The sequence below is a fragment of the Amborella trichopoda genome, chromosome 12, assembly GCF_054954075.1.
Source record: "Amborella trichopoda isolate Santa Cruz 75 chromosome 12, AtrichopodaSantaCruz75HAP2 v2.0, whole genome shotgun sequence".
Classification (NCBI taxonomy): domain Eukaryota; kingdom Viridiplantae; phylum Streptophyta; class Magnoliopsida; order Amborellales; family Amborellaceae; genus Amborella; species Amborella trichopoda.
This window is the reverse complement of record NC_142347.1, coordinates 47,155,033-47,169,313: the sequence shown is the minus strand read 5'-3', so window position 1 is coordinate 47,169,313 and position 14,281 is coordinate 47,155,033. Positions and strand designations below refer to the sequence as shown.

At 37.0% G+C, this 14,281-nt stretch overlaps 1 protein-coding gene across 2 annotated transcripts; it reads right to left on the bottom strand.

Moving 5' to 3' along the window:
• Nucleotides 1-1,575: 1,575 nt before the first annotated feature.
• Nucleotides 1,576-13,192, bottom strand: LOC18435544 (VIN3-like protein 2). Of its 2 annotated transcripts, XM_011625538.3 has the most exons (5): nt 13,053-13,192; nt 11,327-12,008; nt 3,629-3,951; nt 1,753-3,152; nt 1,576-1,635 (listed from the first exon to the last, which is right to left on the bottom strand). In XM_011625538.3, exons 1-4 carry the CDS (start codon nt 13,105-13,107, stop codon nt 1,783-1,785), a joined length of 2,430 nt encoding a protein of 809 aa, XP_011623840.1. In that variant the 5' UTR covers nt 13,108-13,192; the 3' UTR covers nt 1,576-1,635; nt 1,753-1,782. The 2 variants fall into 2 exon arrangements, with proteins under 2 accessions (XP_011623840.1, XP_006845650.2); XM_006845587.4 differs by having other exon boundaries at nt 1,576-3,152.
• Nucleotides 13,193-14,281: the final 1,089 nt, after the last annotated feature.

Here is a 14,281-nt window from a genome sequence, read left to right as displayed (position 1 = left end):
TAAACTGTTTTGACACCAAATTTTGGATGTCTATTTCTATATTAAACTCGCATTAACGAAAAATATAAAAAAAATATTTTCAATAAAATAAAATGATTAAAATACCCTTGAAAGTTACAAAAGATAATTTGGTCATTATTTTTTATCGAAAAATTATTGTTAATATTTTTTATAGGTGTGCCCCAATGAGAAGATGACATGTACCAAATTTTATATTAAAAAAAATTGTATTAAAAAAAACTAAAAATAAAATAGTTCTAGATGTCGGATCTAAGATCAAACGATGATGGCTCTCTTGATAAAAAATGGACGGCTGGATGGTAGGGGGAATATAGAACTATATTGTAGGGGGAACATAGAAAGCTTTCCTTTTAGTTATAAAAAAACCTTTTTTTGGTTATGTTAGGATGTTCAAACTGTCACTTTAGATTAATTAATCATTATATTTAACAAATTTTGGACACTTTTATACTTTTGATTTGTACATAGAGCATTTTTTTAATAAAGGTATTTTTGGTTATTAGGAGGGGTATGATGCCACCTACATGAAGCACTAATGACATTTAATGCTCTATGTGAGTGATATCTCATGTACGTGACTTCACACCTTTCTTAGTGACCAAAACATATCTTTATTAAAAAAACTCCATGACAAAACAATGGTATCTGTGTTCAAATTTTGTTGAGTATAATGATAAATTACTCTACAGTGTAAGCATCTTAATATAACCATTTTTATGGATAACAAAAACAAACCAAATAGCTCAAAACTAGTACTCATTGCTCTTTTTATTTCTTGATATTCAACCGGCAACTCTGGAAGGTGAGAATTAGGGGGTGATAATAGGTCGTGTATCGGTCTGGCCAGACTTGGACCTAATCTAATATAGAAGTACTAGGGTTTATGTTAGGGATGCTCAGTTACGGCTGGAATAACAGGAAAAAAAAGAAGCAATGAGTAGTAGTTTCGAGCCATTTGGTTTGCTTTGTTAATGAAATTGTAACTTTTGAGGGTGAGTTTGGACAGACCAGGTGCCGTCTTGTTTACTTAATGTCAAGAGCTAAGACGTGACAGCGTTCTTTGTTGTGATTATGGTGGTGCTTGGAGCCACTATCCAAATTAAGCAGATCCAGAAATGGAGTGAATTGAACGTATTGCTGGAGTTGATTGAACATATTGCACAAGCGTTCTATAACTGGTATATTAAGAAAAGGGACTGTGTTCTATAGGGTGTATCTTTGGCACAAGATCATAATTGCCTCTATCCGTCAGATGCATTGTCCCAGAGCGTGAAGTATGTCACAAAGTTCATAATACTTCCTTTTGGATACTTAACAAAGTTCATAATACTTCCTTTTGGATACTTCACAAAGTTCATAATACTTCCTTTTGGACTTGGTAAAAGACACATCTTCATCCACCCAATTTGACATATAATGGTGATTGTGACCTCCATTTACCAAAATACATAATTTTGTACTTCAAATAATATTTATTTTTTGTCCAAACTTATCCTAGAAATATGGTTAGTGTTTTCCATGATAAGTGGAGCCTGATTAGTTCAACCATGCGCATTTTACAATGTCTTCCCCATTTTTCCCTTCAAAATCCAATGTCTAGTGACCATTTTCAATCTGTAGAGAAAAAAAAATAACAATGAAAATACTGATACAGACCACTGCCTCGCCGAAATATCAATAATGAGGCAAATAGAAAAGCTCCATTTTGGCAGTGGCAGAAAAATCAATCACCTGTAATGAAAAGAATATGAATCCCCCTCTTCAATGCCAAAGCTTTGTGCAAAATCCATTTGGTATTCCAGGCAATCTCTTGTTGCATATCCCCTCTGAAAATGTATCGACAAGCTGCCCAGCCAAACTAGGCGGATCATCGATCAAAGTATCAACAAATACACTGACTATTCTTCTCTCTTGAGGTGTTGCCTTTAAACTGAACCATGTCAAGAACTTCACTCTAAAGTCCTTTCTTATATGGCCTTCACATTCTAACCACCTGATCACTTTCACACAATATTCATAGTTTTTCTCTAGAGATCCTGGTGATCCATTAGGTGAAATCCTGTTTCCATTTGAGAAGTTGGGTTCTCTTATCCCCATCTCCTCCAACCTTCCTAAGCTTCTCTTCTTTGAGGAGCTACCAGTTTCAGGGTTATTTAAGGGGACATCTTTCACAGGCATAACAGCCCAGTTCTCACAGTTCCCTACTGGTTTTGCTCTACCACTTGCTCTAACAGTCCCCTCTTTTGTACTATCTGATTTAGAGGGAGTAACAGGTAAAACAGACTCTAAAGTTATGGCCTCTATCTCCATTCCATGAACCCCATTTGGCCCATTTTCATTGCTTGCTTCCTCTAGTAAATGGGTTCCAGTCATGGTATTGTGCTCTTTGCATTTAGGGGCTTCCATGTCCTGGTTTTCATCACAGGAGTTTGTGGAATCTCTCTGAGACTCATCCTGAACTGTTACATCTTGCACCGTTCTTCTCTCACTAGATCCATTTTCATCATCCAAAACTGAGTCTTCCTGCTCAGTAATGGCTTCTTGCATCCCGCAACATGTGGTGCCTGTGCTTGTGTTTGGTGAGCCGCTTGTTCCATTGGCCATAGGATCCAAAAGCTCACTAGAACACGGCTTTTCAAGTTTCTCACAGTGAGAATACATGTTATGGGGTGAGCTCTTATGGTCTCCAAATTCAACCTTGGACTCATACATCTCTGAAGAAGGACCGGAAAGAGTAACACTGTTTTTTTCATCATTTAAATCGAAATGTTCACCTGAATCTGAGGCCTGCTCTTCTACTCTCATTGCTGATGAGCTCTTTTTGACATCTTCAGCTTCATTCTTAGTAGAAACTTTAGCTTCCCACCTTCCCAATTCTTTTGTATTGCTGAAGGAAATGACTTTACATAGATACTCAGTGTTTGGGCTTAGGTCTGATATCACAAACCTTTTCTCTTGTTTCAACAAAACACTGGTGGGTTTTTTAGGATAGTCATTCCTTTCAGCCTCCCGATGCCATAGAGTGTAACCCATGGCTTCTTCTGATAATTTGTCCCCAGGGGCCAACACTACAGAAATTGAAGTTGAAGAGACATCTTCGAATTTGATGATACCAGGAGCCACAACAGTAGCTGAAAATGCCAAAAGAATAAAGGTTCATGAGACAAGAATCACGAGATGCTGAACTGGAAGTGCTTCCACGAATCCACGTTGGCGATCAATTGGATACTATTGGAAGCGATTAATGTCATATTTTGCCTTATTGTTTTTGGAAATAAATCATTGAAATCATGAACTGTGCCAAATGTGATTGGATTTGTTTCAAGAGTTGGCAATTAAAACAAGTGATTTCTTTCGAGAGTTGGCAATTAAAACAAGCGAAAGCAGACCATGATCCATTGGAGTGTAAAAGAACCATAGTAGGGTTATAACTGTCCTTGGAAACGTGTGTGTGTGTGTCAGAGAGAGAGAGAGAGAGAGAAATTGGGGTCCAATATACCATAACTACTCGCTTAAAATCAATTTTCAGAAAAAATGTGATTATGATCTTAGTAATGCAAGAGGAAGTCTCTATAAGGTTTTCTAAAGTTTGATGTGAAATACTTACCTTGGATCTTGGAACTCGCATCAGGGGATGGTTGTGACTCAATAGATAGCAAAGAATCAGCTAGCTCTATTGCATGAGCACACAGCTTTTGCACCTCTGCACCAGAAGAGAGCCTATTGACAATACCTCTTGCCATCTTAATGGGCACCCCATTAAGAGGCCCGACTTCAGCTTCAAGCTTCTTTGCTGCTGTATCCACAAGCGCATGGAGTTCTCTGTATTGCTCTGTTCCATTGAGAATTCTGAGGCAGAGGGAAACCCGATAACATAGTACGTCCACTCGTCTAGCCTCCTTAGAAACCACAAGTTGCTTCCTCCAACATCTACACAAAAACAGCAATACTCATTTGCAAATGGAGCTGGAACTCTGATTATGAAATTTATTTTATCATTGTGTGTAGGGTCAATATCTTATGACGATAGGAAGTTTCAGGGCCAGATTGATGAAAACCCACAACAAAGAGATGGCAGCATTATACTTCTAACGTTTCGGACATTCCCATGAGCTGAAAAACATTGAAGAATGAGTTAAACATATTTTGATTTCACTATTTGAAAACTGCATTAATTAAACCAGGTTAAGAAAACCTTGATGGGGCATTATAAAAAGAACATCAAACATCATGACATAGATTGGAACTTGCTGACAATTTGCATAGGCGTGACTCATGCATACATGCAATTATGCACATTGAGAAGGTTAAGGAGAAAAAAAAGTACCTCCACATGACCTTTATTGATATAGAGAAAGTACATGATAGGGTACCTAGAGAGTTAATTTGGTGAGTGTAGGAAATAATGGAGTTTCTAAAGGATATATGAAGATAGATAGGGAGAACTAACTAGTGTGAGGACAACTATTGGAGAAACAAATGAGATTTTGGAGACAGACGGCCTACATCAGAGGTCAATGTTGAGCCCATATCTCTTTGCTTTGATTATGGACGAGTTAACTAGACATCTAAAGGATGAGGTATCGTGGTATTGTTTACGGATGCCATAGCTTTGATTGATGATATTAGAGATGATGTCAACCATATTTGCGGGAACCTTGGGGGTAAGCCACGGTCCCACCTTAGGAACCCGATCCTGTGGTTCCTCTAGGGGTTCTTAGAAGGAGCTAGGTTTAGAGAAATAGGTATCTTGCTCCCTATAAAATGGGATCTCAGTCTACATGCTTGTGGGATCCTTTGAAGGAGAGAAACTATACTATTAATTGAACTGGTCCTCGCCTTGATGTTATAAATTTATTTCTTTAGAATATGTTCAAATTTGGTGCAAATCACATCGTGGTATACTAGAACTATGGCATTAAAAAACTGCAGGTTAATAACATAGTAAACCAATTTATGATATTATTAAAAAATGTTATTGTAGTAGTAGTACTATAGCTATAGCATTGATAATAAGCTAAGGTATATGATAATGGACTGAGCAAGCATTGGCTGGATCCTAATTTTATTATATATTGTTAATTGATCTTGTTTTATGTATAGTGGAGCTTAAATCCCTCCAAGTGAAAACCTCAATCCAAGTGACATGGAATCTCGCTTCCAAGTATGCTAAAATCTAGCTCTTTAACTTGTTGACTATATAGACATCGATCATAACCCTAAGGAGCTTCCACCCCATATGGCGGTTCTGCGTTCCCCGAACCGATCGCATTTTGAACCTTCTCTGACCTCCAGCAACTATGATGTCAATATTAAAGTTAGAACTTTGGAGGGATGCTTTAGAATCTAAATGTTTTAAAATTAACCGTACTAGGACAAAAAATATGGAGTACAAATTTAATAATAATAGGAGTAGAAACGAGGAATTAGTTAATATTGATGGCCAATAAGTGCTCCTAAAAGAGATTATTTTCGATATCTTCGGTTGATAATCCACAAGAATAGAGAGATTGAAGAATATGTCATGCATAGAGTTAGAGCTAGGTAGACTACGTAGAGATGTGCTTCTAGAGTCTTATGTGATCGGCGCAAAACAATAAAACTGAAGGGGAAGTTCTAACGGGCGGCTAGAAGACCAACTATACTTTATGGGGTAGAATGTTGGGCGGACATTAAATAGATGATAATAAGATGAGGAAGCTGAGATGAGGACGTTGAAATGGACGAGTGGCAAGACAAAAAAGGATACGAATCAAAATGAATACATCCGAGGGAACTTAAGGGTGGCTCCAGTTGGTGATAAGATGAGGGAAATTAGATTTACCAATAAGTGATAAGATGAGGGAAAGTAGACTTAGGTGGTTTGGCTATGTGCAGCATCGACTTAAAACAATAATGGTTAGAGGGAGTGATTTAGTTCCAGTGGAAGACTCTAAAAAGGTAAGGAGAAGGCTCAAATGGACATGAGTGGAAGTAGTGAGAATAGATATGGTAACCAATAGTCTGACCGAAGTTATGGCCCTCGATAGAACTGGATGGCAGGACATAATTTGTGTAGTGGACCCCAAATAGTTGGGATAAGGCTCGTACGAAGATGATAAGAATGCAAACTGCACACATATTGCTCATCTGATAAATCACTGGCTTCATTATTGATTATTCAGGTGGCCCAAATACAAATGAATGAGAAATCATGCATACTCATTAGGGTTAGGATAAGGTGAGAAAATAACAAACCAGTTGTGAGCATGAAGCGTGGCAAGAAAGGCATCGCCTTCAGTTTTGGAGGCCTAGGCATCATTAAAAGTGTATGCCTTCAGCTGGCACCAACCAATAAAAAAGTATATCGATCAATGTTTCCTTTAACCTTGATGAAAATTGATCAGATTTCGGAGAAAGAAAATTTGACTTAAGGTGAAGAATCTTACATCCACATTAATTACAATGTTTTGAGATAGTCCACCAATTTTCAAAATCTAAAGGCCACATTCAATTATCAAATTGCAACAGGTGACAAAGAAAAAGGATTAAATAAATTTGAAACATTAGGAGGCTAAGAAATATGGGTTAAGATAAAAATACCTAATTCATCAAACTATAAAGTCAGCTCTGAAAAAATTGGGATAACCAGAAATTTCTAATCCCAATATCTCCACTTCAGAAACCAAATCACTGCCATTTGAGTTGCAACATAAGGAAACAAAAAATTTAGAGATGAGCAAGGGTTTGAGCCTATTATCTCATCAAGAAACAGCAACATGCTAGCCATATATAATCAATCATAAAGATACTTATGATTGGAATATATAATAATACTTTGAGTATTATTATAATAATATGTTGGAAATAGAACAAAATAAAATGACTTATTTTGCAAAAAACGTTATGGTTAAAATTGCCAAAAATTATATGTTTTGCTTATGTTTCTAACACTTTAGTTATGACTAGGAATATATTGAACATTCTATAATTAGGGAAACATTATATACTTGCTAGTACGTAATGCGATAAAAGCATTCAAGATTAAACCAGCAGTGTAGATACACAAATACCCATGACAACTCAAGGCTATAACTCCAACTCAAGGCTATAACTCCAGGCCACTGGCCAACACTTATAATTATGCCTCAAAAGGGCTTCTAATATACAACCTCATACAAATCATTGTGTAAGAACCTCATAACATGCAATATCCACTTAATCTAGTTGCTTCGTTACCCAAGGTTGATCAGATCCAAACTTGGTCACTCAAAGCTTGCAATTTCTATAAAGCCAAGAGCTACATTGTGGATAAGTGATTTACCAATATTATACAAAATGTTCGAGAAGGGTTGGGAGGCTGAAAATGCTCCTGATTGACAATTATGGAATCCAAACTGTATGGAGGAATAAAGGATAAAGAAGATATACAAGCCACTTGTGAAGAAATAACGTCCCCAATGAATATTCGTTAGCATCCTTCCAGACTGCAGAAACAAGATGGATAACATGCAGTCTTCTTAGTGCTGACCTAGGTCATTTAAAAAGGCTCCACAATTAGGTAAAAATCAACTATGTCTATGATGTGGCAGATATACATGAAAGATGTCTATGATTATACTGTACGTCTCTTACTTGTGAGGATGTTTTACTAATTTCGAGACATTGGATTAGTTTTGGGATTTATGCCGAAGTACATACATCAGATTAAAAACCTCAGTTGAAAATATGAAGCTTAATTGACTAATTGAATATTTATTTTTTGAAACATAAATACCTCCTGTCCCAATTTTAGCAGATGTTTCAGAAATGTGTGCACAAAAGGAATCTAGGGGTGTCAAACACCCCTAGATTCTATATATAATCATCTACCATATATATTCGCAATTCCTTCTCTATTGCAGAGGGGCACTTCAGTCCAGTCATCATAGACATAGTTCAAGGACCCAAAAATTCAACTTGAATTGATGAGCTCCAAGGATTGGATTGACCAGTACTATGACCAAATCGACTTCACCAGGTCAAGCAAAAGGGTAAAAAGTGAAAAACGAAAAAGCATGTCACAAACAGAAAAAGGAAAATTTCAATACATATCAGAGCAAGAATTGATGGACTTCAAAAAAAGTAAAAATTGATGGACTTCAAAAAAAGAAATAAAATCCAAGGTTTGGTTATTCATTATGTACTAATTTAAGGACTGAAAATTTATTTCCTAATTCATTTGTATGAAACCCAACAGAGAAAGAGAAAAAAGAAAAAACGAAACTTTCACAAGTAATTGATAATGAATAAAACAAAAACATGATTAATTGGTCCAGAGATTGAATACTCTTTCATTGTGCATTTCAAAGACTAAAAAGGTGGTCCATAATTTCCATAAGGACCTAAAAGCAACGACAAAGGATGAGATACACTTATCATTGAAGGATGCCAAATGGGAGAACCAAAAAAATGGAAAGTGTGAAACCAGCCGGGTAAGCACAAATTGCCACTACTACTCCTAGGAGAGATGGCGACAGGATTTAACAGGTATCCCTGAGGCAAAGAGGAGACATAAGGACTTAACAGGTATCCCTTGAGGCATGACGCTCTAAATTGTTTTCCAAGGTCTAAGTTTTTGATGGTGTAGAAAGAACACTCACTAGTAAAGTAACAATTTACATGGCATCCATGTTGTATGAGGTCGACCAAGGATAGTATTAAGGGGTGAAACATTGAGGTTGGTGCAGGATGCACATCACCCGGGAGTCGGAAGTGTGTACCAAGATGTCGTGGGCCCAGATCCTACAACGATGAGTCAAAAGCTAAAAGCAATGGAGTGCCTCCACCATTGGAAAAGACGTTTAATCGATCGTCTCTTACGGAGGAGATGACCAAACAAAGATGGGTGGTTGTCAAATTTGTGAGTAATGAAAATTTTCAATGACCAAGTTGGGTAAAGGAGGGACCAAGAAAAAAGCTGATCAAAGTACCTAGGAACAGGGTAGGAATCAATTAATTCCCAAAAAAATTGGCTAGAAAAGCCAGTATGCACTGATTCTCAGATTTTTTTCATTATAGGCACAGAATAGACCAACCAATGGACTGGCTTGACCTTGCAAAATTACCCTCATTTTTTCTTAAATTGTGTATTTCAGTTATATTACCCGCAAACTTTCTTCAACTAATGTTGTTTAGGCTATATTTATCTTAAAAACCTTCTAGAGCTTGACCTCATGATATTTTCAGAGGGATCAAACTTAAAAAATATGAAGAGGGTGAGTTGTAAAATTCTAAGAGCAATCATTTGTCGAGACAAGATAAGGTATATTAAATAATGTAACAAATTGACGGATGGATCTTATGATATTGTTCTCTAGGATTTGAATGTTTCTACTAGAAGATGAGTACAGCAACAAAATAAAAATTGATGGAAATGCATCATAGGTTTCGTGCATCAAAATGACATGCACCATAGTTTTTTGTACTATCAATTGCAACCAAATTATAAGCTAAGAGGCTTAAATACCTATTTCATAGAAAGCAGATGACTCAAAAGAGCACATGGTCAAACAACAAACTCCATAAGGAATTAATGGGCCATTGGGAAATGGCAAAACAATGGCTTACCAATGAAATCAGGAATCATGAATTGTACAACAGAAAACAACTATTGTCATAAATTATTTTCCGGGCTTATGGTGTTTGAATGAAATTGTCAACTATGCACCAAAATAAATTCTTAATTCATATACCAACCATTGTTTTAGGATATGAGGCGAACTGACTTAAAGCTTGTGCTTGAGGTAACTAGGTTCACCAAGCTATTGAGTCAGGAGGAACCCTACCTTATAAGACTAGCCCATCAACTTACCCATATTAAGGCTTTCGACAAAGTCTTTGTCAAGTATTGGTAGCTTAGGTTTCCAATGAGAGAGACAGAGCACTTCCTCCAAGAATCATAATAAAAAATATGCAGTATGTACCGGTAAAATGCCATAATCCTCACCAAGTCATCATAGAGAACGACAACATCTATTATTTTCCACATGATGCCCCTTAAGCACAAATACCATGGAAAAGTTTTCATCATGCTACTGTTTCCTAAGAAAAACATCCAAGTCATTTTCTAAGTATTTCAAAGCCAAAATTACCCCACACCACACCAAAGGAAACTTGGGGTCTTATATCTTGCCGATCATTCTATAAGAAAAAACCTTAAAACTCCAAAGCGCTAACACCCCCTGTTGGTAATGAATATAGATGAAGACTCAGTTTGAATTTTCATTCAAGACTATATTCTACTGATTCTAAGTCAAGCTCAGTATGATGCATAGATCAGATCTAGTGAAGTTGAACATGCAAGTGCACAGAATCTTTGAAAGTGACATGTGAAGCCAATTTACTAGAAAACATCCAAGAATGAGATGAGAGCTAAAGCTTCGTCCATCAAAGCCTTCAAGAAAACAAATTAGCAATCCACAAATTGATAAACTAAGAAGTACTGGGAATCACAAGCACATGATCTATACTTTCAAGAATCATCCCATTGCAAGAACTACAAGTCCTAATTAGGAACAAGTTCACATTTTACCAAATAATTTTGAGGAAAGGCAAAAAACGATATCAGACTAATATGTCAATAAAGTCACAGAACAAGGGTCAGGATTCACAGGGCCAGAGTCCTCCCCTATCTAAATTCCACTATTGAATTTGACTTCCACAAAGTTATATTTCCTTGGCAAATTAAATTTCTAATAATATATTTATCATGTAGATCTGATTTGACTCTAATTGTAGATTCCTGTCAAAGTTTAGGCACAACTGAGAGAGTAAGTCCTCAACACATGCTACACCACATTTCTTGAAACTCATTTAGAAGTTCATCTCATTTAGACTCTATCAAAATGAAGATCGACAAGTGCATCAAGTGTTAGATAACTCAGTGTGCTCTTCCATTAAATAAAAAAAAAATAGAAAACCAAGAATATGGTGTTGGTTTCAGCTCTTGTACAATAAGTTTACAATGTTTATGCTCTATAAATTTAATTAAAGACTAAGAAACCAAACCACAATACTCTAAATACAAAGGTATTTGTCAAATCCTATATTAATAAAACCAAAATAAAGTAAAAGATAACCCTCATACCTAGCTTGTATACAACTTGAACTTTCAACTTAGCAAGAAGTTTCTCTAGTAGTGCAATGGACATAATATAAACCATGTTCCTCAAAATTTCATTTAGAATTCTCTCCCATTCTCAAAAGGCCATCTTATCATCCTAAAGTCAAATGTGAAATTATAGTCTATGAAAAATCAAAAACAATAATAAGAAGTAGCATTTACCCAATCAGACCATTTACTTTTTTGCAAGATATGCAATAGAAGCTTCCATCCAACCACGTACACTGCCCCTTTTTCACAATGCCGGCCTCTTCATGTTTAAGAGCACATTCAAGATGGCAGGACATACCACAAGGCTCACCTTGATGAGGAGGCTCAGAGCTACAAACCAACCAAAGGCTTGGGTCCTTGTTATCATCATAAAGATAACAAATACAACAAGAGCACCTCTTGCAAAATAAGTCTCCAGTGCTTAATATAGCTCTACAAGCTAAATTTTGGCAATATACAGTATTATCAAAATCTTCTCCATTGTTGGGTTGTGAATGGCTTGTGTCAATGGCTAGCCGAGACGGGTTCTCTGTTTTCCTCTGTCTTTTCAAAGAACTCTGTGGGTTTGGGCTTGGTAATGGTGACACTGATGCATAGTTTTCCCCATCAACATTTTTTACTGATTTATTCTCAGAGACCACACGAAGAAGGTGCTCGATCATTTTGCATTTGGTTATGCCTGTGTATTTCCTCTCTTTTCCCATCTCTAAACAGAGCACCTGAAGAAGTTCTTTCCGGCTCCATGACTGTAAAATTTCAGGTGCAACTTCCGACCACTTTGAAATTTCATATACCAAGTCCCGCTTTTCTTGCATGCTTAGCTTACTGCACTGCGAAGGATCCAGCACAAAACCTGGAAAAAGGAGGGTATCTTAATTTTTCAGTACCTAAAAATAACTAAAAATAAAAACCAAAACTATATTTACTACAAATAGAATTAAAATTTTGGATTTGACCTCAATGTCCTTCTAACTCAATATAGATCTACATGTCAATCCTATGTCTCTTCCTTTTTCATAATTTCTAGAGGAGACTACAAGATGACTTACGTTAGAAATTGAAGGCAATGTTGAATGCAATATTCTGGTCACTCATCATCAAGCCAGACATAAAGAGGCCCAATGCATGATAACATTTCCAATAAATCAAGAAATTATAAGAGGATTCAAGGAATCCAAACAGGATTTTCAAAGCAGCAGAAGCCAGCAAGAGGGTGAAGCAACAAAAGGAAGATACCCAAAGCCTTAACAACTGGTTATCTACCATTGATGAATTTGTTCAATGGTAAGCAATTCGCAGAGGGTGAAGCAACAAAAAGGAAGATACCCAAAGCCTTAACTACTGGTTATCTGCAATTCTCTTCTAGGTAAAAGAGCTGAATATGCTGCTTTCTAACCAATAAAGGCACAAAAATTTGGGACTCATCCCCTTCATTCCTTAATCAAAGGGAGAGAGAGCAGAAAGCACAAAGCACAGAGCAAACACAATCAACAATCCATCAAGCCGCAACCAACCAGTATGGAAAAAAAGAAAAAAGGGCCATCTTTCGCAAAGAACAATGTCTCTCTCTCTTTTGCGCAAAACCCATGATTCAGAAGAGACTCACACCAAAGTAACAGCAAAGTTCACAAGAGAGTACCAGCATTCAACCATGCAAAGGCACCAAAATAAAACACAAACAAAACTTAACAAAACAAATCCAATATTGCATTAAAATAGCCAATCTTCTTGCTAAAAACACACAAACCACCACAAAATCTGTATACCAGCCAGAGAGAGGCCACGCAAATCCATTGAGTTAAAAGGAACAAAAAGAGCCACCTGCAAAAGAAGAGAGAGAGAGAGAGAGAGAGAGAGAGAGAGAGAGATTTTCCATGAAAACCCGAAAAGGACCCACCTGCAAGAGAGGAGTCCATGGCTGAAAACCTCACCCCGGATCTCGGCATTACCATCGAAAGAAAACGACTCCCCTTTGCACAAAGACTTCACCGCTCCCCTTCGTCCATGGTTGAACCAATCAAGGACCAGCAGTTTAGACAGAGAGACTCATACACCAAGGACCACATATGCCCATATCCTATACATATAATCACAACCATCATCAATACACATGTGATCGCCCCCTCATACACCGCATGCACTCAATGCCTTGTTTATGAAGAGGAATACGAGGAAGAGAGAGAGAGAGAGGGGTAGAGAGAGAAAGGACTTCGCCTCGAATTCCTGCCCCAATAAAAGGGCATCCGTGATCCGACGGTAATGGCTAGGTGGGTTTTAAGATAACCAATGAAAGATAGAGAGAGAGGGACCCCTTAGGTCGTTTTATAATAGGGATTTTAGAGAGAGAGAGAGACCCATTCTGTGGCTGGCTTCTAATGGGATTTGATGGGAGATGAGAGAGAAAGCTAAAAGACAGATGAGGGGGAGAGATGAGAGATGAGAGAGTTAAGAGAGAGATAGGAGAGAGAGAGTTGGATAGAGGAGATAGCATTAGAGAGAGAAAGTAAAAAACAGAGTTAGAGAGAGAGAGAGAGAGTAAAACGGCCCAAAAGCGCCTGCATGTCATGTTCTTTTCCCCTGCCAACGTCCTTTTCTATGTTTGCACCTGCATGCTGTTATCCACATCCCATCCATGCACATGCACATGAATCATATGTTACAAATAATCATGTATCATCATGGTCATACATTCACCTGATGCCTTATATTCATGCTTTTAACATGTACATACTTGTATTTACATGCACCCATATCAGGTCTGTTGCACATTTGTTTTTACAAACAATTATGTCAAGGTTGTTTATATGTGCTAAATGTCCAAAAGGAAAAAAAATTAGTTAGGGTTGAGGCTACAAACAATCAAATTAAGGCACACCTCAAAAATTTTCTAGAAGAAGTTGTTTAGAAGCTGAAACACCCTCAAATCTGATCCTTTTTTTTAATGTTGAAGAACGGTAGATGTAAAAAATCCTGACTTGCAACACCCTCAAATTTGATCATCCGAACCTTGAGATACATGGAAGTTAAAACAAAAAGACTTACTGTATCTTGTAATGTATTAACTAGACCGTCAATTTTCAAGTGTTCATAGATCTCTTTGATCTAATTACTTTTGAAGCTTTTAAA